Below are 25555 nucleotides of genomic sequence, written 5' to 3' on the forward strand. Positions count from 1 at the left end.
GGAAGAAGACTGGCAAGGATATGTGGACGATCCATCGCCCCAGGGTAGGGCGGCGCAAGGAAAGCGCTATCCTCTCCTCAACAGCGGTGCCCGAGAGCATAGTCAACACGTGTGAGAAGTACAATTTGATGAAGCGTGCCTCTTTGGAACACCGAACGCTAACGCTTTTTTCTTGGGTACCAAGCATGGCGCTAATATACAACAGTGAATGTGATGCCATCTACCGGCAGCTTCCGCTGAAAACGAGATCTTCCCAATCTTCTGCATCAATGATTACGGTGCTACTAGTGCCTGAGCCTATCATACCAGGATGATCCGCACCGAGATCCATGGTGCACCCTCGTCTCGTCACTGTGTCTCCTCCCACACCTTCCGCCAGCACCCTATACTACAATCGCCGCACTCTCCACGATAAACGCCACCCTCTCGCCCGTCACGCTGCCAGCGTCTATGGCCTTTAGATGCGACGTGGCGTTGCTGAGCAAAACCACTCGTTCATCTGCCAGAATGACTTCCTCAAAGTAGCGCGCACCGGTCATTCCTGGCTGAACTGCAGCCATGAGGTCGAAGCCAGCCGGGAACAACATTTCTGCTACAGCATCCCACTGCTCCAGACCGACCTGATCGCTGTACTTTCTTTGTGCATCCGGCGTAGCCCAGCGTAAGGATCGATGCAGCTAACTGAAGTTCAGCGTGCGCTCCAGACGGTCACCTGCAGCGTCGCCGGTACCATCACCCACTCACCTGCGCATAATATTTTACGCCGAGAGCCAAGCACCAGGGCAGGACAAGCGGACCATGTCGCTCGACATAGTGTTTCCGTCTTGTGGAGAGCTTCCAGTCCGTCGTTTCAGCAGAACTTGGCCTACAGCTGCCTCGCGGTTCATGACGGCTCCGAACGTTGATGACGGCGCAGTAGCCATGGTCCTTGTCCTGCTAGTCCAGTATCACAGTCGCTGTAGAACGATTCGGCCGTGCAAGAGTCAGGCTTCCGATTGCTGTATTGTTGGGATGATGTCTATGGTCCGGCTCTCCGAACTTCCACTTGACGCTCGATGCTGTATGGTTTTGGAACACTAGATGTGCTGCAGTAATCCACTACTTACGCTCGAAGTCGCCAAATTTCCAGGTTGTAAGCTTACTCTATGTGCAGTAGCCGCGTTGCATCACAATGGTTACCCTTGGTTGTAACGCGCGCTTAGCTTGATTCAATCATGTGGGTGTCTCGGACTGTGATACGCTCCCAATCGGTCTGCTCGAAGATCTGCAACCATGAGCATTACCGTGGTCCTTTTTCTCTCATGGTTTTTCAACGTCTATACAAAGCGTTCACCGGCACACTTGAGGTTAGCAGCCGACACTATTACCGGCTGGCTTCTGTGTTTCCCTTCCCAAAAGAGTGGTTATGCAGTAAGCTTCTCTGCTACGTGGGACGAGCTGGGGATATGTGAGGTGCCATTGGAGTTGCTGATAATGAAACTTGACCATCGGCTTTGCTCACATCCAGTCCGTACGGCCATCACGTTGCTTTAAGCGGCTCGGCCGTTCGTAGCATTACCGACGGTGCTTCCTAAGGAACAGTTTGACAGCTGACTCCTTCAGTTCACAATCATTGAGCTGCTGGGATCGTGAAACCCACATTTGGATAGGTTGAAAGCATGGGGATCGAGAAAACATCAGACGCATCGCGCGTACGCAATTGGCCGTATCGAAGACTTAGATAGGAAATTTGGTACAGCAGTGCTTATGCATGCACGGCTACACATCTGTCAAGTAGTGGAAGACGATGCCGCCGCGAGCATCGAACCCAGTGTCGAGTGACGGCACACTCATGTAAGCATGCAAGCCTTGACCGGATGGAAGCTGTATGGTGCTAAGTCCTGTATTTGGCGATCCAATGCGCTGCTGAGCAGCCGGATCTTGAATGTTGTCGTCTCAGCAAACTTCAGATACACATGCTCAGAATCATACCTGGGACACGCCTCTGCGCATCGCAGGAAGGCTTGGACACGGACTATAGTGGTGTCAGTTATCGGAAAAAGTGAGGAAATGATCGATGTTAACATCAGCGGCATTGTAGCATCGTCCTCATGCTGGCCAGGCATGTCTTTCGGCCAACGCCGGGCGAGGCGCTGGCCAATCAATCAGTAATCGCATATCGGCCGACACCGAAGAGACCGCAAGGACACACGCACATATAACATGCTCCAAACGATCAATGAGCCCGTAGTAGGTGATTAAATGGAAACCTAGCGATGGGCCCGACGAAGTACACCAATCGCGCGATTCCGCGCATTTCGTTGAAAGACTTCGAAGCCCGTACGGACGAGATCACATCTCAGCTCGTGCGCGCAGCCGAAACAGACGGCTTCTTCTCACTGACCGATACTGAAATCAGTGTGTCCGACATCAATGCCATCTTCGCCACCTCAGAGAGTTTCTTCGATCTGCCCGACTCCACCAAGGTTACGGTACCCTTCACGCACAAGAATGTCGGCTGGGAGAAGCGTTCACAGGTACGGCCGAGCACTGGCTTCGCGGATCAAAAGGAAAGCTACCAGCTCCAGTTCGGCGATAACATGGCCGACAAGTGGATCGCCGAGGATGCTTTGCCCGGCTTCAAGGCCAGCGCCCAGCAGTTCATGCAGAAAGCGCAGGCTGTTAGCGAGAAGTTGATGTTGTGTTTTGCCCGCGGTCTTGGCTTTCCTGACGACTACTTCATCAAGGCGCATGACGTGACACGACCGGATTGCCAGTCCGTGCTTCGATTGCTGCATTATTTCGGGATTGACGAGTCTGCAGGTCCGCTGCCTGAGACGTACTACAGAGCAGGAGCACACGCTGATTGGGACCTCCTTACACTCCTGTTCCAACGACCTGGTGAATCAGGACTTGAGATTTGTCCCGGACGTGAGGTTGTGACTTCATTCGGCTACGGTGATAGTTGGAGCAAGGTTGAGTTCCAGGAAGGTGACATCGTCTGCAACATAGGCGATCTCCTCATGTCTTGGAGTGATGACAGGTTCAAGTCAACATTCCATCGTGTCAAAGCGCCCACAGACCAGGGCGATTACTCCGGGCCGCGTTACAGCATTGCGTTCTTCAATCAACCGTGCATCGACTGCAATATCCAGGGACCCTTGAAGAAGTACCCAATGGTGACTGGCGCGGAGTTTACGAAGGCGGCTATGGAGCGGAACTTTGCGGCGTTGAAAGCGAAGCAGCAGGAGCTGAGCCAGACGGCGACGAATGTGCTGGGTTCCGTGGCCGCAGTAGCTGCAAGTGCTTGATAGCAGAGAGATCATAGCACCTCACTCCAACCTCGCAGCAACGATCTTCAGCACCTCCTCAACACTCTTTCCCGCATTGTCCGGATGCTTTCTAACTGCCGCCCACATTTCTCCGTGCTTGGGCTCCGTCTGCACGCACCGCGCCACCACCTCTTCTCTCCTCTCGTCCGTGCCATGCTGTACAAGGAACTTATACCACCATGCCCAAGTATCACCGTAGTCCGGGTCCAGAATAGCCGCTTTCTGAAACCAAGAGTCCGCCTTGTCCAGCTTTCTCTCACCCCAGAAGATGCGAGCTGCCGTGACGAAGAGGATAGGATCATTCTCCGCCTTCTGGATAGCTTCGAGGATGCGAGGCTTTCGTTGCGTGCGCTGCTCGAGATGCCAAATCCTCTCGCTCCAGACAAGGCCAGAAGTTGGACACTCTTGCAACGCTTGCGCCATCTTCTGATTCGCAGCGGCCATGTTTTTCGCGCGGTACTCGAGGCGCACACTCTCGGTCCAAAGTTCCGGGTTCTTCTTCACTGCCAACCTCGCCCTCTCCAGCGTTGAGCGAGCCTTGACCAGCACACCCATACGCTCTTCGAGCCTACTAAGGAGAAGCCAGAGCGGCACGCTTTGTGAACAAGCTCGGGTACCGGTGTTGTATGCTTCGCGCGCTTGCGGGAGCATATTCCTCGCCTCGTAGATCTGGCCCTTCATCATCCACAGCTTGGCCGCTTTAGGGTAGATCTGCAAGCCTTCGTTGACAAGCGCTAGCGCATCATCCGAGTCTTTCTTGAGCTGGCGCTCGAAAGCTACACTCTTGACCCATACACGATCAGTTCCTGCTTGCTCCCGAGCCTCCTTGAGCAGCTCCCTTGCTTTCTCCGTCTCGCCATTGTCGGCCTCGAGTTTAACTGCTGCAAGCCAAATGTCTTCGTTGCCGGGGTTGGCTTGGAATGCAGTTCCCAGCACCCGCCGTGCTTCGTCGATATCGCCTGCCTGCCATTTCTCGCGTGCCAGCTGCATCCACAGCACCTCGCTTGTCGGGCAAGACTCGACAGCCTTCTCGAGAACTTCCCACAAAGCTTGCTTCGTGCCGTGCTGTCTCTCAAGGTCCGCTGCAGCAAGCCACACGCTCTTGCGGTTGTAGAACACGCGGATAGCGTACGCGTAAATCGCTCTTGCTGTCTCGTATCGACCACGGTTAATGCTGGCCTTTGCGTCGTCGAGCCATATCTGCTTGCGGTCATCGTCTTCGTCCAGACTCCAACCTAGAGTCTCCTTAATGATGGCCTGACACGTCAGCGGCGCGCCCTCTTGCTCGCAGATCTCAGCTTGCGTAATCCACTCTTCCCGTTTCAACATAGCTGACTCTCGTGCCAAGGCTTTAATACCGCGCTCCATCACTCTAAATACCATCTGAGTCTGGCCCGTCTGCTCCTGTAGGCGAGCTGCAGCAATCCAAATCTCGAAACTCGCAGGCACAGCTTTGCGAGCTTTGTTCAGCACGACCTGCGCTTGCTCTGGGGTCTCCAGTCTGGCAAGTGCGAGCCAGAGCTCAACAGACAGCGGGATGATCTCCGTAGCCTTCGCAAGTAGTAGCTTGGCGTCGTTCGGATCTTCTTCGAGATTAACAGCTTCTTTCCATATGGCCACAGAGTTAGGGTTATGGTCGAGAGCTTTACGCAGTACACGCTTCTTCGCTACCGACTGCTGCTCCAAATGCATAGCCTCAATCCACAACTTGACCGACCTGTCATTGTTTTCGATAGCTTTGGCAGCGAGAATCTTGGCGTTGTGATTGTTGCCGTGCGTTTGCGAGAGACGGATCGCTTCCAACCAGACGTCTTCGCTTTTCGGACACATCTCGGTACCTCTTCGAATGACATTCTGAGCTGCCTGCACCTTGCCGGCATACTCCTCCAATCGCGCCGCAGCGATCCAGCCTGGGCCGTGCCGTGGATTGCGCTTGATGACCGACTCCAACAGCACCCTAGCACGCTTGATATCACCAAGCTGAACCTCGCCCGCCTTCAACTCAGTCTTGGTCAGACTGGTAAGGTAGCCTTTCGGATCGATGCTCGTGCTCGTGCCAGCCACGGAATCCGTACCGTTGCTTTGGGCTTGTGCTGCAGCGTCCAGGCGGACCTGCATGACCTTGCTGCGCGCCGCGCCAATATCGGCGAAGTTAGTCACCGTGCCGTCGGTTTGATCATTCGCCGTGCCGTCTGGTGCGTCGGTCATCATGCCGTCTTCCTGCACTTCGGTGCCGAGTTGCGTGCTGTCTCTAGCACCAGCTAGCACGCTGTCAGGCACGGCGTAGAAGCGCTGCCGCTCGTTCTGCTTGTTGCGTCGGTTCTTGCCTGTCAAGTCTCCGACTTCTGGAATGCTCGCCCAGTCTTCGTCCGATACTGTGCCAAGCGCTCGCTTTAGGTCGGCAAACTGTTGTTGGATCTTTGGATTCTTGGCTTCGTAGTCTTCGCGTTGCGCACGCTCACGTGCTTCCCTGTTGATGAAATTCAAGTCGGCATACTGTTCCACACGATACTGCGATGGACATGAACCATGACTCTCACGAGGGGGGAACAAGATGAGTAGAGCGAGAGTAGAACGTACCTTCGCGCTTTCCTTCGCTTGTCCATGCGCTCGTCCACGGCCTGATAGATGCGGTCTGCCTCGTCGTCTTCGCGGTCGTAATTGCCCATGGCAAACAGCCCCTCTTCGTTCTCGGCATCCTGAAACTGGTCCTCGTCCGCTTCGTCATCCCCTCTCTTCTTACCAACGCCATATGCTGTTGGCGCCGCAGTGCCTAATGCTGCAGCACGCTTCGCAAGCGCCTCCTTGATCTGTTCCTCACTTGGTCCTTCCCGCGCCGGACCCAGATCTGATCGGGTGGTAAAGCCCGTCGCACCACGCCCGAGACCTGCGACATAATTCTCCGGCGCCGGCTGCGACAAAAAGTCCTTGCGACCAGACATCTTGACGCTGGTGATTGGCTAAGAATGAAGACACGGCAGGAACTGGAGGCGTAGAAGTTCAAGTGGGCGCGAGTCAGGCTACTGTCCTCATGACTCGAACACGAGCTACAATCGAGCTAAGCTGATCACGTGCCAAGTGACCACGGCACACCCTGCGATAAGATTCTCGATCCCTTCCACGTCACACTCGCTGGCAGCACTACGCCATTAGTGAGAACAGGCCGTTCAAAGGCTATCGCATTGCTAAGAAGCATCCAGCCCGTTTCTCAAGAGCTTAGATCTGGCAACAACAGGAGATGGCCGAGACTTAAGGCGCCACTTCCCTATAGCTCACACGTAGGTCATATCGTGGAACGCAGTCCATGCTCCCTGCGAGAGAAGCGTCCGCCGCATATATTCCTTGTGACTACACGTCTCGAAAGCCAATGCCACCACCAAGGCTCTCGAAGTGTATCACTTAAAGCACATTCAATAGCGAGGCAAAACCCCGCTATGACCGAGAAAGCTGAAGTTTGTAAGCTCGCTACGTTACATCATACCTTATTAGTGTTAGAGTCGCTAGGTAAGAGACAGTGGTATCGTCGCGAACCCTTTTGCAAGTGTCTTTAAACGTTACCTAGGCGGTTTTCACACTGTTGCAACGAACGTAGCACGTATCAGCCCATTGGGCGACGAGACGTGATCGACTCAACATGTCCGAGCATCCCATATTGTTCGAATACGGTTCGCTACATCCCCAACTCTTACCAGATTTAACCCGCTGATCGCCAATAAGAACGTTCACCTTACGCGCAGAAGATCAGACTCCTCCTTGCAGCAGCCGGCGTATCAGTGAGACGATGTGATCAACCTGCAGTTCTGCCACGCCCAGATCTGGAAGCGTTAGGCATCACGTATCGACGCATACCACTTCTGGCAATCGGCAAAGATGTCTACTGTGACAGCTCGCTCATCATCGACACCATCATGCAACATCTGGCCAAAGCGGGAGCGGTGCCTACGTCGTCGGCAGACAAAGCCTTCCAAGACTGGGGTAACGCCACCTTTCACGCCGCGCTAGGTATGATACCCTCTGCAGCGCTCCAGGACAAGGCATTCGTCAAGGACCGAGCCAGCATCTTTCCGAAGATTACGCGCAAGGATATCACGGAGCTGCGTCCGAGCGCGCTGGCATCGTTTCGAGCACGCTGCAAGCAGGTCGAGGACAATTTCCTGCCGAGCATGGACGGACCTTTTACACATGGCAAGACTGTCAGCCTATCCGAAGTGCACTACATGTGGTCTATTCGGTGGGGCTTGATGAGCTTAGGTGCCGCCAAGGAAGCCGGTTTCGGCAAAGACGCTTTCCCAAAGCTATGGAAGGCTATTGGAAGTTTGCCGACTGCGACCCCGGAGGCTTTGAGCAGTGACAAGACCATCGAGGCCATCCGAGGTGCGGGACAGCCAAAAATGGGCCCTAAAGGTGTCATGGCAGATGACCCGCTTAACCTGGCCGCGGGAACGCCGATCTCTATAGAGAGCGAAGACGCAGAACCTGGCGCACATCCGCAGGTCGGAAAGCTCGTCGGGACTGGTCCGGATGAGGTGGTGGTCGAGGTTGGCAAGGATGGAGTCCGTGCACATTTCCCTAGGGTAGGCTACTACTTCCGGCGTCAAGAGACATCGAAGATGTGAAGCATTGAGGGATTTGGGAACATGGCATGGCTTTGACAGCTTGCAATATATCCACACTCACTCTCATGCAGCCACTTTCAGAACCGCTCTGCCGGGCAGCTTGCCTTCACCCATCAGCTTGCAGAACTTGTCAACATCGCTAAGCGTGCCTTTAGTCAGAATCGGATGGACAAGACCGCGCGCCGTGAAGTCCAGCGCCTCCTCCACGTCTTTCAGCGTTCCCGTCACACTGCCCACAATATTTAGCCGCTTGAGGGCCAGCATCAATGGTGGAGCACCCGCAAGCACGGATGGATCCTTGGGTAAGCCAACGCTAACAACTGTGCCGCCAGGACGCATCAAGTTCGGCGCCATATCATAACCTCCCTTGCTCGCAGCGAAAACGATCGCACCATGAGCGCCGAATGTCGTGATTCGCATGACTTCAGCAGCAACATCCTTGGTGGTTGTGAAGTCGATGTACTCCTCCGCTCCAAGGTCCTTGCAAAGGCGGCCCTTCTCCTCGCCACCGTCTACGGCAATGACACGCATGCCCATCGCCTTGCCGTACTGGACGCCAAAGTGACCTATGACAGCGTAAGTACGGGACATCACCTCGCAATACTAGTGAACTCACCAAGACCTCCGCCACCACCAATCATAACGCACCACTGGCCTGGGCGTACGGCTGATCGCTTGCAAGCCGTGTACGCCGTCACACCGCCGCACATGATAGGGCCGGCTTCCTCGTCTTTGACACCATCCGGGAGGTGAGTGGCATACCGACCGTCCGTCAAGACGTACTCTTGGAACGTCCCGGGCATGGTGAAGCCCGAGTTGAGCTGCTTCGGGCAATGCAACTCATCCGTGCCATTCTGGCAGAACTCGCACGCTCTGCACACACTCACCACCCATTTCACACCGGCGCGATCGCCGATTTTCCAGCGATCGGCCACGTCAGGATGGATGGCAACGACTTCACCTGCGCCCTCGTGTCCCGCAATGCCTTTTGCAGCCTCGGTCATGGCGAGCCCGAAGGCGGCCCATTCATCATGTATCAAAGACTTGTCTGACGCACACAATCTTCGCATGGCGTCAGCATGCGAGGTAAAGTATAAGAGCATGTAATAAGCATGAGGTGCGGCATGGTCCACTCACCCGGTCCAGTTGATCTTGACCATGATCTGCCCTGGTCCGGGTTCAGGTACAGCGATTTTCTGCACCGGAGCAGTAGCATCGTGACCTTCACCTTGCTTTACCGCTGCAGATTGTTCCTTTGGGATGTTGCCCATGTTGACCTCGTTATTGGTCGGTGTAGGTAAGGTCGACCATCATGGTGGTCGCCTGAACTGAACGGCCATATCAACCACAGCGATGGATCAACCCCGCAACAACTCCTCCTTCATGCCGACTCCGCATACATAACTTCCTGTTTCCCGTAACTGCTTGGAGCTGTGAAGCAGTGGCATGAGACGAGCTCCTGCACCCCGCTAGCCAAGCTTCAGCGCATGTACGCAATTCGCGAGATTGCTCGCGCCGAGGTCAAGGTACGTACATGGTCGGCTGGCATATGGACATTGGTAGTTGTAACAATTCTATACATCTCTATCTGACATCGTAGTCATTAGGTCGTTCATCAAGCCTTCCCCCGATCTCAGGCAGCGGGAGCGGCAACGACGGCACATCCTCCTAGCTTGTTTACTTATCGTAAACATCACGGGCATGATGGAGCGGATCAACATTCGCATAGCCGTAACCCTCACTCCGCCTCCTGATGCCTTGCTCCGAGAATTGACCGGCGTGCTTTTCATAGTCCTCAGCAATCTCCTTCTCCGCAGGTGATTGTCCACCAGTCTCAGCCTTCCTTTGTGCCAGAAGCTCGACACCATCAATCGTCTTCGGCACCAAGCTCTCCTTAGCCGGGAAGATGAGGTGCAACACGGTGTATATGACAATGCTCGACACGAAGCCATATAGCCAATCGAAGCTATACAGGTTTTTAGCTCCCTGACTGATATGGGTGCCCTTTGCGTTGATACTGTACGCCAAGCCCGGTAGATTTGGTCCCACGGCGCAAAGGAAAGCAACAAGGCCTTGCCAGTTAATGCCGTACCAGTAACGATATCGGCCATATGGGTCATATAGGCCTGGTACGTCGATCCGGCGACGCTTGATAAGCCAGTAGTCGGAAGCGATGATGCCCGCCATCGGGGCTAAGAAGACAGAGTAGCCACCCATGAAAGCCAAGAACGTCTCGGCGGAGCTGAGGATCTTCCATGGAACGATGACCCAACCACCGACGATGGCCGCGATGATGCAGCCACGGAAGATGTTGACATACTTCGGAAAGAGGACAGTTAAATCGTTTGCGGCGGAAATACCTGTCAGCAGTTAGCACACGTACAGGCAGAATCGATGTAAAGATTTTACGCACTATTCGCTGTAATATTGGTGCCGACCTGCGCAATATACCACGCGGTTGCAGCGAAGAAGGCAGCAGCTCTTCCGCTATGGCCGTAGTCAAGCCACTTAGCCACTATGTCGAGCGGGTTCCAGTAAGGCTCGCCCCAGATGACGATTGAAGCTGAGGTTGTGATGATGCCGAGCACGCCGCAAATGGTGAAAATGATAGGCAGGAATGGAAGTTGGATGTACTGGCCGTTTGAGCTCTTCGCATATCGGGAGAAGTCCGGAATATTGCAGGCAAGTGTGGCCCACGAGCCAGTAACTGCCGACATGCACGACAGCCATAAGTAGGCATATGTCGATCCAGAGACTGCTGGCTGGAGATTGAACAGCTCACCGCTTCCCCCAGCTTTGTGGACGCACCATCCCAGGGTAGCAACGGCGGTGATTGGAGCAGCCTGTGACAGTCGTGAGTACAGTCCTCGACACCAATCCCAACCGCGGCGTTGACAGACGTACCACTAACTTGATGATGAACAGCCATCGAAGCTTCGTCGGCGGAATAAGCAGCAGCGGTAACTGAATGATCCAGAAGATGAAATAACTGATCATCCCGTTCGTTGAGATACCTTGCGTCGCCTTGCCGATATGGTCGGGCACGTTTGCGTATGATGGCCAGATCGCAGTGATCATGACCGTAATGGCTTGCGCACCGTTCGCGCCTTGTATGCCAAGCCAGAACATTGCGAGGATGGATCGAGACACCTGGTGGACGTGCCGTCAGCTGCCGCGATGCAAAAGCGTGCGCATCTTACGTACAATACAGAAGTAGGCGAAGTAGTAGCCAAAACCTGAGCGCACGATAACGCTGAAGGGTACATGAAGTGCTGCACCTGACAATCGATGGGTAGAAGCGTTAGCTGTGTATCAGACAACCGCGAGGGGGTACGCAGCGAGAGGGCCGACGCATTGCTTTGCTTACCGATAGCACCGTTTAGTACCATGGGGATAGCAACGCAAAATGTTCCGACAACCATCTGCATCGACGTCGTCAGCGTAGTCCAATCTGCAAGTCGAGGCTGAACCAATAGATTGTCTTACGATTGGAATGGCTTCGCGCCATGTCAAGCCAACTGCGATGATGGAGCTAGCGGTCTCCCAAGTGCCCAAGTTGATCGTGTCGGTTGCCCAGTAAGCCATCCACGTCCAAAGCGTCCATGTTTGGTCCTCTACTGGGACTGGGTCCATATCCTACGAAGCACAGGCGGTAACCGTCAGCGAGGTCTTAGACAGCCCGGCAAAGCCCTACGGTCTTCCAACGTACCTTGTTCGTCCAGACATAGTCCGGCGCAAGCGCACTTTCCTGCTTCGGCAGTTCCCATGCTTTGATAGAAGTACATCGTTGCTTGATGGTCTCCGCTGAAGGGATATACCGTCCCATATCGACCTTGAAGCTCGGCATCTTGAGTCAGGTTTGCCCGCAGCCTTTGTAGACTGCTCGGGTTTTAGACTGACAAGGACACAACAGTACGAGAAGATGGTAAGAGGTGTGAGCGCAACACTCTTCAATTATCAAGACTTCGCAAGCATTGACGTAGCGGAGATTGTACCCCTACCTTATAAGCGTGTCGCGCAACACGCGATAGAACGGGATGCAGGTGCTCTGCACTCGAGTTATCGAGACGGTTTTCGTTCTTCTTAGCTATCGCTGATCAGCGAAGGTGATGCCATTGGCTGAACGCACGGCCTTTATCGCGGCAAGATCCAGACCTTGGGAAAACCTTGCTCCATAAGGCGATGGTCAGCTCCACACTGACAACGGACCTGCGGCGCTTGCCGCACTGCTCGCCTGTGAATGCTTGTTCGAAGATGGGGCCGCATATGCTTATCAGGTGGCGGCATGCTGCTCGCGTGCCTGCATCGATTAGGCTGCGTAGAGCGTAAGTCAACACGACCAACGGATCAATGAGCATGTAGGGCGCAGGTGGGGAGATATGACTGACGTTGGTCAGACGTTCTGCACCTCAGCGCACAAAATCGGCTACGACGGAGATGCAAACCATGTGTGCACAATGATCGCTCAATCAAATCCAGAACTGTGGTAATTCTGGTGGTTTGTGCATGTGCTGCTTTCAGCAAATTCGGAAACAACATAGGATACCCATACCCACCGCTATTTCACACCTTGTACGTTTCCACATCAATGCATCCATGGATATATGTTGCTCTGCTGAACGGTCACCGGCGTAAGCATTACATCCTCCGAGGTGCCGGGTATATTGGTCAGAGCTTTCCGGCAGCGAGTGAAACTACCCGTCTGTGAGCGCGTAAACCCTCAGCAATAGAGTGCTTCCTCTCCTTTCCGTACGATCACCTCATCGGTCACGACGCGTAGTACCAAGGCCGCTGCTTGAGCGATGAGAGCATCTGGTCGTATACGCCCTAGGGTCAGATACGAGAAAGCAACTGCTTGTCGTGACCTATGGACATCCAACCTGACCGCGCTTCTGTTTTCTTCCGGCGGTTTTGAATCTGGTAGGGACCATTGGGTGACCAGATGGGATAGAGTACTGTGCCTGCTACAGTGAAGAATTACATATGGGAGTATTGGAACTCGGCAAGCTGTTGAACGACCGACAAGCCAAGAACTACCGAGTAAATGCAGGCAATGCCGCTACGCCCACGAACTGTACGCGCAGGGATTCGCGTCAACTGGAACAGAGTGCTCTTCTTCAGCTCGCGAATGGCTGGGCAGTAGCAAGTAGCTTACGAGCGCCTTGAAACCACCTACTCCGTCAATCCTAAGCAGGATAGCAAGGTCTCGATTTGCATGCCACGAGCAAATGGCTCCAATTGTAGGCGAGACACTCCGTCCTATGGTGAGCGAGTACACCCGCATTTGCCATGCAGCGCACTATAACGTGCTTGATGGCGTACGGGAAATGTATGTCCGTGTGCGAAACGATTTCCCCAAGTCGCCGATTGGCGAACTAGCACGAGGATCGAGGATATTGGTGGGTTGCCCTTGCTTCCACAATGTGCTCCCAATGCTACTTAAGGTGAGACACAGTTTGGCAGTGTGTTGCGATCATCAGTGATGATGGCGTCTTCCGTGCCGACACCGAATCTTGACATTGAATCCTTTGCGGCGCCTCTGAGCTTCGGTTCAAGAACTGTGATGCTCATCATGCTGGATCCGGGTATAAGACATTCGCATGCGTGGCCTTTCCTGGAGCAGTCAGACCGGTAGTCGATACAGAAAAGCTCCCGTAGAAGCCTGAGAGGCACGTCAAAAGCCTGGGAGGCACGTCAAAGTCGAGTGGAGATCATAGCGCATCTGGCTGTGGCGTCGATGATTGTTAGGGACGGAGACACACGTTTAATGGGGGAATCTACACCAAATGTACGATCACATGATTGGCCCTGCACTGCTCGCTCGAACTGCCAAGCTACTTGATGATTGGTCGCGATGTCCCACAGTTACGTCGCTTCCCGTTCCACCACAGCGTTCTGCCATCTCCACACCTACTCTGCAAACCCTTTGCGGCGACCATGCTGTGCAGACCGGGTTTCAGTGCGCGCGCATGCTCATGCGCATGGTGCAGCCATGGAGACCGCGTTTGCAGTTATGGCGCGTGGCAGCACCTAATCCCATCCGTCACTTTCGCCCAAGGCAGGAGCGACTGCCCGCTTCCTACATCCACAGAGTGCAAATTGTCGCGCAAAATCCCTGTGGAAGCACACAGCGGGAGACATTGCACTCCCAGACGTCGGCATCTTGCAGGTTAGAGCCCGCTTTCGAGGCATTGGGAAGTGGCCATTCCCGTGCCAGCCTCCAGCAAGCACACGCACAAACGCATCGCAGGTAGGGTACCACATTCTCTGTTAACCGCTGTTCCTTCAACGTAATGTCCCTCCATCCCGACCTGCCATCCACCTTGACATGCAGCATATGTTGCCGCACCATCGATCGAACGGAAATAGTGCCGAGCAAGCCGCACGTGGCATGACATACTGCTGGCGACAAGCTTCGCTCGAGGAAAGAACGACACCGTCCCTTACATAACTTGCTTCAGAAGCACCCTTCCGTGGCGATTGACACCGGTTCTCTGTACGCCGCGTGATCGAGGCCTATGCGAACGAAGCCAGCAATCACTGCCAAGAGTCGAACCATCCATTCTGAGCACCATGATGCCATCCTCGTTTCCACGTCTCTCCCACCTTGCATTCGCAGCCCTAGCTTTTCCTTCGCTCACCGTGTCGAGACAGTTACTGCATCACCGCATTGAGGATCTCCCTGCGCCGTCGGAGCAACTGTTGCGAAGCCGTCAGAGTCAGGGCTCGTTCGAAGTAGTTACCGGCATCCAAGAGTACGGTCAGCAGCCGCGCCTGGAAATACGACAGCTTCAGCAGAATGCCGACCTGTGGAATGTCTACCTGCTCGGTCTGGCTCGATTTCAAGCGACAGATCAAGCGGACAAGCTCTCCTACTACCAGATAGCCGGTAGGTATGCTGAATCGCAACAGTGTCGCAGTCTGACGGGCATATATAGGCATACATGGCCGCCCATATACGGTGTGGGATGGAGTCGAGCCTTGGCCAGGCATCACCGATTCAGGTCATTGCACTCATGTGTCTAACATCTTCCTGCCATGGCATCGCCCTTATCTGGCTCTTTATGAGGTGCGCTGCTCGCTGTCACGGACATTCAAGACGGGAGTATACTCACTGTACCGCAGCAAGTGCTCTTCCAACATATTGTCGAAGCTGTCAATCAGTTTCCGGATGGCGCAGTACGGCAACGATACGCCTCCGCTGCGCTCAGCTGGAGAGCTCCTTACTGGGACTGGGCCGTAATGCCATCGGACGGGCAGTCTACCTTTCCCGACAGTCTCACGAATGAGACCGTCATAGTAACCGCACCGAACGGAACCATGACGATATCCAATCCGTTGTATGCGTACAACTTCCACCCTGTCAACGCCACCGACTTCTACTATAACCCGGTAAGTCTGCATCCCACTGTCAGTCGCTGCCACTAACGTGATTCCAGTTCGCTACCTGGAACGTCACCATGCGGTTTCCCACGGACTGGTCTTCAGACGCCGTCAGTCACGACGATCTGGTTGCTGCAATGCTCGACAACAACCGAGTATCCTTCCAAGATCGACTGTACTACCTCTTCACGAACTACGACAACTTCACGGAATTTAGCAACGAGGCATGGTTCGCCTATCAGAACATCACGAACGCTGACAGCCTAGAGTCCCTCCACGATGCTGTCCACTCCACAGTCGGTTATTCTGGTCATATGACCTTCCTCGACTATTCCGCCTTTGATCCGGTCTTCTGGTTGCATCATGTTATGATTGATAGGGTCTTCGCGATGTGGCAAGCCATCTACAGCGACAGCTACGTTGAGCCTTTGGCAGCCGTCGAGCAGACATTCGATTTCCTCGTGGGCAATGTGCAGGATGAGACTTCACGTGCGTCGGTTAACCCGTCATATCGTCTCACCTCTTAGCTAACGACCCTCAGCGCTGAAGCCATTCCATTCGGATCAAAGCGGCGGTTTCTGGACCTCAGAGTCGGTTCGCTGGATCAGCATGTTCGGGTACACATACCTAGACCTCGGCAACGGTAGCGTGTCTGCTGTCAAAGCAAACATAAACCGCTTGTATGGAGGTAGTACCGGAAGCAGCGATCTTTCCAGACGTACCGCCAAGCATGGACACTCTCATGGCATCAAGGCCCACAATCAATATCCTTCGGAATCAAACAACAACGGTCAGCAGCTGGAGTACTTCGCGAACATCATCTCCCCGAAAGGTGCACTCAACGGCTCATACGCCGTCTACATCTTCATGGGTGACTTTGGTGACTCGCCTGCCGCTTGGCCCTTGTCACAGAATCTGGTGGGCACGCATGCAGTCTTCGCCACTCTTTCTGGTGCAGACGCTGCCAGTACACAGCGGAAAGGCTCAGGCCTGCAGGTTACGGGCAGCATTCCGCTAACCTCAACGCTCTTGAAGAACTACCAGCAGGGTGGGCTGTCGTGCATGGACGTTCAGACCGTGACGGCCTACTTGAAGCATAATCTTCACTGGCGTGTTGCTATGGTAAGTCCCGGTTGTGAGACTTGCTTGTGGCTATGCTGACAGGCTGTTAGTTCGACGGGGTACACGTGCCTGTGGGAAACCTTGATGGTTTTACGGTCACCGTCGTTAGCGCTGAAGTCGAAGCGGCGTCCGCTCCCGATGCGTTCCCTAAATGGGGTCATCACACTGTGCTGGCTAATGTCACTGAAGGCAAGCCGGGGGGCTGTCGGGGAAGCTGAGCTGCTGCAGGGCGTTTCTTTGGGGTTATGGGGCTGAGTCGGTTGCGTTGATATTGCGCGGTGCCAGTGAACAGCGTCTATGTACGACAGTTTGCATAGCACTGATACGTGGACGTCTACGTGTGAGAGCGTGGCTGTGCGTCCGGAGTCCAGACGGTCCAGACGGTCCATACAAAAGCCGATACTCTATGATCGACATTCTTCACACATGCGTGCTAAATTGAAGGTCGTAATTTTTGGGGAGTCTTAACGATAGCACCCGTACATGTAACTCAGAGGTTTGCGGCGCTAGGTCCGACGCTGTGGCTCAGCCGAGCGCCGATAGCGCCGATCTTTAAACCTTCAAGCACATGCACCCCCTTTAAGACTGCGCCTCATCTACCAATCGCAGACACATGCATACGACCTCGCAAGCTTCGCAGCGCTGCGAGGGTTATGGAAGAGGCCGATGCACCAACCCATCGCCGGCGGAGCGGATCAGTAGCGCATATTCTACGGACGCACGAAGTAAAAACAGGACAGCGCAATGGTCCGTATGCTAAGACCATCAGGGAAGCGCCTTCTGGAGGAGTGGAATCGGACGTTGATATGGACGAGTTAGAGTCCTTCAACGACGACGCGGCGGGGCCGGAGGATGACGAGGTGACAGGACTCACACACATGCACCGGAAACACAAACGGCGGCGACGAAGGGGCCACGACACGCTCGATGGTCCAAGTAGCGACAACCAAAATGCTGCCGAACAGAGGCTGGCGACCGCAGCACTGATGCGCGACATGATGATCAACGGCTTCCTCATCGCGCTGTGGTACACCTTCAGCATCTCCATATCCGTCTACAACAAATGGATGTTCTCAAAAGAGAACCTCGACTTCCACTTCCCGCTCTTCACGACCGCAATCCACATGCTCGTGCAGTTCAGCCTCGCTTCATCTGTTCTATACATTTTCCCACAGTTCCGGCCACGACCTGCTGCCATGCCGTTCACGGAGGACGCAGAAAGCGACGGCGCACCACCACCTACGAAACGGCCGCTCATGACGCGAACGTTCTATCTTACCCGCATCGCCCCATGCGGCACCGCCACCGCTCTGGACATAGGCCTCGGAAACTTCTCCCTCCGCTTCATCACACTCAGCTTCTACACCATGTGCAAGTCATCCGTGCTTGCTTTCGTGCTACTCTTCGCCTTCCTTTTCCGACTGGAAACGCCCACTTGGCGCCTTTGCGCTATCATTGCCGTCATGACGGCGGGCGTCATCATGATGGTTGCCGGCGAGGCAGCTTTCTCAATCGCAGGTTTCTTGCTCGTGATGAGCGCGAGCTGCTGCTCCGGGTTTCGGTGGAGTTTAACGCAGATATTGCTGCTGAGGAATAGTGCGACGGGCAATCCGTTTAGCAGTATATTCTTCCTGACTCCGGTCATGTTCGTGGCGCTTTTTATCCTCGCACTACCCATCGAGGGTCCGTTCAAAGTTATTGCAGGCTTTCAAGCCCTGGGCGCAGAGAAAGGCTGGTCCTACAGCACCATCCTACTGCTATTCCCTGGCTTCTTAGCCTTCATGATGGTCGCCGCGGAATTTGCCCTCCTCAAGCGCACCTCAGTGGTCACGCTAAGTGTCTGCGGGATCTTCAAGGAGGTCTTAACCATCAGCGCCGCAGCATTCGCTTTCGGAGACGCGCTATCGCCCGTCAACCTGTCCGGGTTGTGCGTCACCATCGCCTCGATAGCGGCTTATAATTACTTCAAGTACAGTGCGATGGCGAGAGATGCGAAGCAGGAGGCGCACGAGATGCTCAAGGATGATATCGAGGTTGCGCCCTTCCGCGGCGCAACAGAGTTGGATGACGATACGGCGCAGTACGAGGAAGCTACGCAGCAGGGCGAACCCAATAAGACGCTTGCGTTGATGCGAGATAGCTTGAGTTTGACGACCGATACAGATGGCCTTCTCAGCAAGCATTTGGGAAATGGTACTGTGGCGAGTGGACATGTACCTGGCACGCCGGTCAAAAGGCCGCATGATGTAGAATAACTCGCATATTGTGCCATGAGCCGTCTGCCACAGCAATATTGCTGGTCGCGCCCCAGGAAGAAAGGCTGCTATGGCAGTCGCAATCGCGCAATGCGCCCAGACTGCGCTGTTGGCATTTTCAAGGCGTACGCCCACTTCCGTGCTCTCCTTTAACAGCTTACTCGCGTTTCGCGTTAGCTGAGAGGCATCTACCAGCCACAATCAATGGCCATGCTGTTCGCGCCCGTAGCGACTGGGTTCTACTCAGCCGTGTCGAGGTCATCGTGAGCTGCTGGCACTTCCTCGCGGTCCACTATTCATGATTATCAGCGACGTGACGAAGATTGACGCTAAGCTCGCACTCACCCTTACGATCATCTCCATTCGCGCCGTTCTCGCGCTCATACTCCCTCTCACGATCCCTTCCGCCATCGCGGTCGTGGTCACGATCCTCATCATCGCGATCACGGTCACGATCCTTCATGTCACGGTCGCGATCGCGATCACGGTCCTCATCGCGGTCCCTATCGCGTCTGGGCGGGCGATCATAGTCACGATCGCGGTCGTTGCGGCGGTCGTCTTCGTCATCGTGGCGACGGCGCGGCGGACTACGGGAACGTGGACGTGGCGAGCGCTCACGGCGCGCTTCACGTGGACGTGAGGCTCCTTGATCGAAACGCCAGCTGGCTGATGGTGGCGTACGTGCCCACTGTGATACGTCAATAATTTTGCACAGCTGTAATAGTCTGCACGGTTAAGGTTACCTCGATCTTGAGAGTCTCGTCACGGTTCAGTCGCATGTTATGCATCTCGTGATAGGCATCATCAGAATCGCGACGGCTTTCATACTCGACAAATGCAAAGCTTCATTAAGGTCAGCTATACGGGAGTGCATAAGCATCGGGTGAAGAATGACTTACAGTCTGCTTGTGGCAGTACGCGGAGCAGGGATGTCGCAGCGGACGAGACGCCCATACCTTGAGTCATTGTCAATATTACGTTCGAACAGCGCGTGGCCGAGGCCGCTTCGAGGCGTGGACGGTTCGCTCGACGGAATGGGAGGAAGGGTGGGATGGGTGGTGGTGGTGGTGGTTGTGGATGAGGTGGACGCCGCTCGCCCGTTCGACCGCTCGTTCGTTCGTTCGGTGGGGCCATAGCACGCTCATGACGAGAAGCGCGTGCGGTGTCGAAAGGGTGGTGAGGGAGGGGAGGAGGGTCGCATATCCGCCGGTCGATCGATCGCTCGCTCGCTAGCTGACATACCGCTCGAATTCGTAGGCAAGGTCGCGTGCGCGTGTGCCAGGCCCAAAGCCTGTCACGTAGAGAGTTGTGCCGCCACCGCGAGACATTGTTATGGTCCGCTGTCAAGTGTGTGATTAATCAACAAGTGAACGGCAGACCTGCAATGATGAGGTGCAAAGGAAATGTGAGCGCGCGAAAGCAAGTCACGTGCGTGAAGGGATGTCCCGAGCCCGCATTTACGCAGACCCTTAGCGTCATATGCTTGTCCTTTGCCTTCAATGTTCCCGTTTGCGTGTTATCAACGCACAAACTTCCATACCTTGACCATCACGACAACGTACTAGAATACTCAAGCAGTTGGAGCGCTAAGACGACAAGCAATATGTTCAAGAGGGTTCTCGCCACCGCGCCGGTGCAAGCCAGCAGGGCCATTCAGTCCGCTCGTCCATCCACAAGCTCATTCGTCCGCACCATCACGCCTATCGCTGCATCACGACCAGTGCGACGAAGCTACCACGAGAAGGTGCTTGACCACTACAACAACCCGCGCAATGTCGGCAGCATGGGCAAGAACGAGAAGGACGTCGGTACCGGCCTGGTAGGAGCACCGGCTTGTGGCGACGTCATGAAGATCCAGATCAAGGTCGACCCGAACAACGACACCATCACGGATGTCAAATTCAAGACATTTGGCTGCGGTTCGGCGATCGCCAGTAGCTCGTACCTGACAGAACTGGTGAAGGGCATGACGCTCGAGCAAGCGGGCAGGATCAGGAACACGGAGATTGCGAAGGAGCTTTGTCTGCCCCCTGTCAAGCGTGAGTGGCACGAGATTGATGTCCTGCGGTGGTTATGGTGATTGCTAATCGTGTGCTAGTGCATTGCTCCATGCTCGCCGAGGACGGCATCAAGTCCGCCATCGCAAACTACTACAAGAAGAACCCCAAGGCCAAGGCTACCGATCTCGGTGGCACTGGTGCGACGATGCCTCGTATTGAGGTTGAGTTGCCCGCTGACTCCCCGTCTGTGGCTACAGCATAGATGGTGGTCAAGCTGTGCTTCGTTAGTCGCAGTCTGTGTCATTCATTCGTGAGTCTTTAGCGACAAATGGGAGGCGTGTGATGGCGTTTGCGTAGGAACGGGCCTATCTGGCATGGCGGGTTAGTTGGATGGAAGACTATGTATACCCTGCATATGATTCCTTGAGAATGTCGCCTCCTGCCATCGTTTCCCGGCGGCATTGAGGATGTTGAAAGACTAGCCAACGATTCAGAAATATCAGCCATATCCTTACGAAGGACGATCATACCTCTCTACGAACCCGTCATACTGACATGCCTGCCCAAGGTCGTCATGTTCTCGGCATTCGGAGTTCAGAAAGAGGGCTAAGCTTCTGCCTGGAAGCTTGCCAACTCTTCGCCTTGTGCAGAGCCCATTGCAAGACAGGCTCCACATCGCAATATACGTGCACTGATAGGGCTAGGTAGTAAGCGAAGGTTTCCATATTTCTCGTCTCCCTTATCTCTAAGCTTTCCTTTCTCTGTTTTCTGCATAAGCGAAGTCGTAATGGACGTCCTTCGGGCTATACACAAGATCGCTACCACCAAAAAGATCAATGCAGATGGTGTACCTTCAGCATCTCTCGCGATTTTGCAAGATGGCAAGATCGCAGCACTAAACATCACCAATGGCAAAGAAGACACAGATACCATATACCAAGCATGCAGTATCTCCAAAGCTATCACGGCTGTCGCAGTCGCAAAGCTCATCGACGATGGTCACTTCTCATACGACACACTTGTCGTCCAGCATCTCCCACAAAGTACCATTGACTGTATCATAGATGCCAAAACAGCACCTTTGATGCAGCACGTTACCGTCCGCATGCTCGTCTCGCATACATCCGGGTTGTCACAGCACGGCTTTCCTGGCTATGCGGGCGACGTACCCTCTGCGGAGGATATCTTAGCTGGCCGAGCACCATCCAACACGCCTAGAGTACACTTCCTCACATACCCGGGTGCACAGTACAGCTACTCCGGCGGAGGCTTCGTTGTCCTCCAATTGTTCCTCGAACAAGTCATGAAGCTTCCGTTCGCCGACCTGATGCAGAACGTCGTTCTTGGACCGCTGGAAATGACGCGAAGTCGCTATAGCGATACCGTCCTGCCGCCCGGAGAGAAAAACCACGCCATGGCACACTACACCGCTTACGTAGAAGCTAATGCACCTTACCATATTTTCCGGGAGCTGGCGGCCGCGGGACTGTGGACGACGCCGTCGGATTTGCTTAGAGCAGTTGAGGCGGTGCAGATGTCACTGCACGCGCCAAACGGGTTTCTCAAGCAGTCTACGGCGAAAGAAATGCTGACCAAAGTCACCTCCGCCAATACCGAGCGCGCACTGGCACTCGGGTGGGCGTCAGATGGGAGCGGGTTTGGCCATACTGGGAGTAACGAGCCCGGGTATATGTGCTATGCGTTCGGCTCTCATGGCGGACTCGTCAATGCGAAGGATGATAGCGTCTTGCAGATACCTGCCGGATACGCTTTCGCGGTCATGACGAGCAGCAGCTATGGCCTTGATGTTATAAAGCCTATACTGAGTGCTCTATTGTATGTGAAGGGGTGGCCGAGAGTTGTCTCTCTGCCGGGCCATTTTATGGAGGATGATTTCGTGCCTTACCCAGCGGTTGAGGGTACGCCGGTGGAGCATGGGTGGCAGGAGTGGGTTGGGTGTTGGGGCGATGAGTGGCGGTTGGTGGAAGTGGATGGTGTGCCTCGTTGGAGTTTCAAAGATTTCGAGGCAGCAGCGTTGGTACCGGCTGCGGCGCCGGTGAAGGCGTTGCGTGACAGAGTGACCGAGCATGTTTTCGTCGTTGACGGGCTTGAGAGTTCCGTGAGGCTGACTAAGGCGGACGGCGAGCGAGTCATCGAGTTGATGCAGGCAGAGAGGCGTGTACTCAAACAGACGAACGCCGCTTAGAATGCTGTTACACAGACTCCGCCCCTCAGTACACAGACTCCACCCCTCACCGTCCACGTCGTGTCACAACGAAATTTGGAGCGCAGGGGTTGATACTCATTTGATGGATTGTTAGACACCTTCGAAGCCCATGGTATAGATATGGAATGCAGGGAGCAGAATGTCAGATGTAGGTTCTCGGGACATTGATGGTATTGTAAATCCTAGATGTAATACAGGGGAAAGCTGTTGTCGGCCCAAAGCCTTGGACTTTCACCCCTGAAGAGTGTCTCTTGTTATTCGTCCGAAAACTGCGCTTCCACAACCACAGTACAGCGAGCACCATATAGGCATATTGAGAAGATGGAAGAACTCAGGGTCACGGAGCGGCAAGCTTTGACACGGCGGAAGTGGCCGCCAGATTTAACGCGACTCCGAAGCACTCCAAGTACGACACTACCTTACACTCCGCTGCACGAGGGCTTCACGAAACCACAAAGGTTGCCAGAAACTCCGCGCCACAGTCTTTCAGACGTGTAGAAGAAAGTGCAGGCACTTGCAACACCATGGCTGACCCCTCTTTGTACACGTTTCCTTCGCCGCTTGAAGGATACCGAGGTCTGGAGCCACTATCGATGTAAGTAGGGAACGTAACACGTGATGCCACGGTGCCTCAGCATTGTACGATGTAGGCACTGAGTTCGTTTCCTTCAGCGAGAAGTGCACGGAAGGCCCGAATGCAAAAGCTTTCATCAACCCGGCCCCTACAACGCCATCACAAGCCTACAACGCCTTCACGGATCCAATCTCTAACGGCACGCGAGGCGGCTTCGACATCCATATCTACTACGTGCAGACCAACGAGGACGAAGTTCACTTTGCGACCGAGCTGCACGAGCGTATCAGGCGAGAGTTTCCCGAGTTGCGCATCTACCGCGTATGGGACCGACCAGTTGGCCCGCACCCGGTGGCTATGTTTGAAGTGAACGTTCACACGCCGCAGCAGTTTGGTGCCTTCATTCCTTGGCTCGTAATCAACCGAGGGCCACTGAGTGCACTTGTGCATCCGAACACTGGTGACGATGTGAGAGATCACACCCAGTTGGCGACATGGTAAGCACTTCGATCTGTCCCTCCGGTCTTGGAGATGCTCATGAATCTGTGTGTGTAGGATGGGCCAACCTATTCCGCTGCAGGTAGGCTTTTTACGGCAGTTTGTGAAACGCAAAGCGGAGAGAGAGCGGGCGGCACAATCAAATGGTGCCGCGGTTTGATCGAAGTCGCAAACCCTCTGATTGTTACCACCGCCGTCCGAAGTACTTCGTTTGAAGGTGTAGTAAGTTTAGCTGCCAGCCAGACGGCCCATGGCTAACGCAGAGCTCCACGATCCGACCCACTCCGGTGCTTGGGCGCGCTCCAGTATGCTGAAGATGAACCGATGCCGAACCCCTGCCATTTTGTCTACTGGTGATAATCCATGTCCTGAGGAACGATCTAGAGCGTGATCACCTCAGAATTACCGTTCAACAAGCACGCTCCGCCTACGGAGACACTTTCGCAGGACGCGGCTGGAAAGTTCGAGCATCTAGCACATTTTCGAGTCTCGTGCTCGTTCTATGCGTCTGGTCGAGCAACACCGGCGACATCAAGATAGTTGAAGTCAGCGTGACCGCACACGAATAGCACTGAACCTCCGAGTTGGCCCCCAAATGCGGGCGGCACGGTTGCGGGCCAGGCATATGCATGCGCTGCGCCCCAGGACGAAGTTGAACTTACCTGGTGAACCATGGTGTTCGAAGAGCGCCATGCACTCCGCGCGTGTTAGCGACCTTTCTGCATTCCTAAGTGTCTGGCTTGGCTCGTTGGCCAGCCTGACATATAGCCTGAATCCGTTGGATGCCTCATTTGCAGCGCCAAGCTTCAGCCCTGGTTGAGACGGTTAGGGCAACTCAAGGTCGCACGAGAACGGTATTGTATAACTCTGCCCCTCTCCCCAGACTGTCCCCGCTGCGCTTTGTCCTACCACGCTCATGTCTGATATCGGCATACACACATTGCTAGCCGCTGCTCTCTTCTGTTCGGCCTACTGTCAATCGAACTACTGGGTCAATGCACCACCACCATGAGACCCTCGAGTCCCTGGTCAGACACTACCCAACAACAGCGCCAACTGGCCGAGCAACCCTGTGTATGAGTTCGGCTCTGTGACCAATCTAATGTACAATACCGCTTTCGAACCATACAATATCGCTTTGTGGCAAGGTCAGTTCAACCCTTTATAGCCATGGGAGGTGGACGTGGTCTTCCGTGACTTGCACTTCCGTTCCTGAGATTGAGATGATGCCCTAACCAGCATTAGAGACTGGTCCGGGTAGGTGACTGACCATATCCGGACACAATATATTGAGTGGGCCGTACAGCTCTAGGGTACGCATCCCGCACTGTGATCTGTTGCCTTACTGAAAAACATCACTATCGGGCAGTAAAACGTCGCTTGTGCAAGGTCCTGTCTTCTGGCCTTGGATCTCCGACATGACCCTGGGAAGCAAGACGCAGATCATCTCTCACAACTTCAACATCACTACTGCGGCATCTTCGATGAGCAGCGCGACCGCAACAGTCCGCGCGTGTAGTACAGCCACTGTCGCCACCGTTGCCACTGCTGCGAGTACTGGCGCCGCCG

The 25555-nt window shown here is 54.6% G+C and overlaps 14 protein-coding genes across 14 annotated transcripts; 9 read left to right on the top strand and 5 right to left on the bottom strand.

The window, feature by feature from the left end:
- Window positions 1-301: 301 nt before the first annotated feature.
- Window positions 302-692, bottom strand: BAUCODRAFT_499663 (uncharacterized protein). Its single transcript, XM_007678936.1, has one exon. It carries the CDS (start codon window positions 585-587, stop codon window positions 384-386), a length of 204 nt encoding a protein of 67 aa, XP_007677126.1. The 5' UTR covers window positions 588-692; the 3' UTR covers window positions 302-383.
- Window positions 693-1894: 1202 nt separating this feature from the next.
- BAUCODRAFT_499654 (uncharacterized protein) lies at window positions 1895-3301 on the top strand. Its single transcript, XM_007678937.1, has one exon. It carries the CDS (start codon window positions 2256-2258, stop codon window positions 3288-3290), a length of 1035 nt encoding a protein of 344 aa, XP_007677127.1. The 5' UTR covers window positions 1895-2255; the 3' UTR covers window positions 3291-3301.
- A 10-nt stretch (window positions 3302-3311) lies between these two features.
- Window positions 3312-6253, bottom strand: BAUCODRAFT_71901 (uncharacterized protein; the record flags this gene model as incomplete). Its single annotated transcript, XM_007678818.1, has 2 exons — window positions 3312-5781; window positions 5892-6253. The coding sequence occupies 2 exons, from the start codon at window positions 6251-6253 to the stop codon at window positions 3312-3314; spliced, it is 2832 nt and encodes a 943-aa protein (XP_007677008.1).
- Window positions 6254-6945: 692 nt separating this feature from the next.
- On the top strand, window positions 6946-7927 carry BAUCODRAFT_123025 (uncharacterized protein; the record flags this gene model as incomplete). Its single annotated transcript, XM_007678938.1, has 2 exons — window positions 6946-6976; window positions 7029-7927. The coding sequence occupies 2 exons, from the start codon at window positions 6946-6948 to the stop codon at window positions 7925-7927; spliced, it is 930 nt and encodes a 309-aa protein (XP_007677128.1).
- A 63-nt stretch (window positions 7928-7990) lies between these two features.
- Window positions 7991-9198, bottom strand: BAUCODRAFT_71132 (uncharacterized protein; the record flags this gene model as incomplete). The annotated part of the gene is made up of 3 exons (XM_007678760.1): window positions 7991-8493; window positions 8544-8989; window positions 9065-9198. The coding sequence occupies 3 exons, from the start codon at window positions 9196-9198 to the stop codon at window positions 7991-7993; spliced, it is 1083 nt and encodes a 360-aa protein (XP_007676950.1).
- Window positions 9199-9604: 406 nt separating this feature from the next.
- Window positions 9605-11753, bottom strand: BAUCODRAFT_71084 (uncharacterized protein; the record flags this gene model as incomplete). The annotated part of the gene is made up of 7 exons (XM_007678756.1): window positions 9605-10287; window positions 10341-10770; window positions 10832-11077; window positions 11132-11205; window positions 11295-11349; window positions 11414-11563; window positions 11637-11753. The coding sequence occupies 7 exons, from the start codon at window positions 11751-11753 to the stop codon at window positions 9605-9607; spliced, it is 1755 nt and encodes a 584-aa protein (XP_007676946.1).
- Window positions 11754-12720: 967 nt separating this feature from the next.
- Window positions 12721-13561, top strand: BAUCODRAFT_501409 (uncharacterized protein). The gene has a single exon (XM_007678939.1). It carries the CDS (start codon window positions 13156-13158, stop codon window positions 13408-13410), a length of 255 nt encoding a protein of 84 aa, XP_007677129.1. The 5' UTR covers window positions 12721-13155; the 3' UTR covers window positions 13411-13561.
- Window positions 13562-14372, top strand: BAUCODRAFT_501330 (uncharacterized protein). Its single transcript, XM_007678940.1, has one exon. It carries the CDS (start codon window positions 13714-13716, stop codon window positions 14179-14181), a length of 468 nt encoding a protein of 155 aa, XP_007677130.1. The 5' UTR covers window positions 13562-13713; the 3' UTR covers window positions 14182-14372.
- Window positions 14373-14456: 84 nt separating this feature from the next.
- BAUCODRAFT_109268 (uncharacterized protein) lies at window positions 14457-16840 on the top strand. The gene is made up of 6 exons (XM_007678941.1): window positions 14457-14816; window positions 14866-14996; window positions 15053-15319; window positions 15367-15799; window positions 15852-16432; window positions 16483-16840. Exons 1-6 carry the CDS (start codon window positions 14501-14503, stop codon window positions 16648-16650), a joined length of 1896 nt encoding a protein of 631 aa, XP_007677131.1. The 5' UTR covers window positions 14457-14500; the 3' UTR covers window positions 16651-16840.
- Window positions 16841-17017: 177 nt separating this feature from the next.
- On the top strand, window positions 17018-18977 carry BAUCODRAFT_34503 (uncharacterized protein). Its single transcript, XM_007678602.1, has one exon. It carries the CDS (start codon window positions 17086-17088, stop codon window positions 18685-18687), a length of 1602 nt encoding a protein of 533 aa, XP_007676792.1. The 5' UTR covers window positions 17018-17085; the 3' UTR covers window positions 18688-18977.
- BAUCODRAFT_70964 (uncharacterized protein) lies at window positions 18927-20015 on the bottom strand (the record flags this gene model as incomplete). The annotated part of the gene is made up of 5 exons (XM_007678745.1): window positions 18927-18979; window positions 19033-19375; window positions 19431-19530; window positions 19587-19643; window positions 19930-20015. 5 exons carry the CDS (start codon window positions 20013-20015, stop codon window positions 18927-18929), a joined length of 639 nt encoding a protein of 212 aa, XP_007676935.1.
- Window positions 20016-20290: 275 nt separating this feature from the next.
- BAUCODRAFT_71423 (uncharacterized protein) lies at window positions 20291-20949 on the top strand (the record flags this gene model as incomplete). The annotated part of the gene is made up of 2 exons (XM_007678784.1): window positions 20291-20726; window positions 20786-20949. 2 exons carry the CDS (start codon window positions 20291-20293, stop codon window positions 20947-20949), a joined length of 600 nt encoding a protein of 199 aa, XP_007676974.1.
- A 263-nt stretch (window positions 20950-21212) lies between these two features.
- Window positions 21213-23216, top strand: BAUCODRAFT_501946 (uncharacterized protein). Its single transcript, XM_007678942.1, has one exon. The coding sequence runs from the start codon at window positions 21475-21477 to the stop codon at window positions 22891-22893; it is 1419 nt and encodes a 472-aa protein (XP_007677132.1). The 5' UTR covers window positions 21213-21474; the 3' UTR covers window positions 22894-23216.
- A 222-nt stretch (window positions 23217-23438) lies between these two features.
- On the top strand, window positions 23439-24146 carry BAUCODRAFT_148615 (uncharacterized protein; the record flags this gene model as incomplete). Its single annotated transcript, XM_007678943.1, has 3 exons — window positions 23439-23509; window positions 23587-23985; window positions 24044-24146. 3 exons carry the CDS (start codon window positions 23439-23441, stop codon window positions 24144-24146), a joined length of 573 nt encoding a protein of 190 aa, XP_007677133.1.
- Window positions 24147-25555: the final 1409 nt, after the last annotated feature.

Source organism: Baudoinia panamericana (assembly GCF_000338955.1).
Source record: "Baudoinia panamericana UAMH 10762 unplaced genomic scaffold BAUCOscaffold_7, whole genome shotgun sequence".
Classification (NCBI taxonomy): domain Eukaryota; kingdom Fungi; phylum Ascomycota; class Dothideomycetes; order Mycosphaerellales; family Teratosphaeriaceae; genus Baudoinia; species Baudoinia panamericana.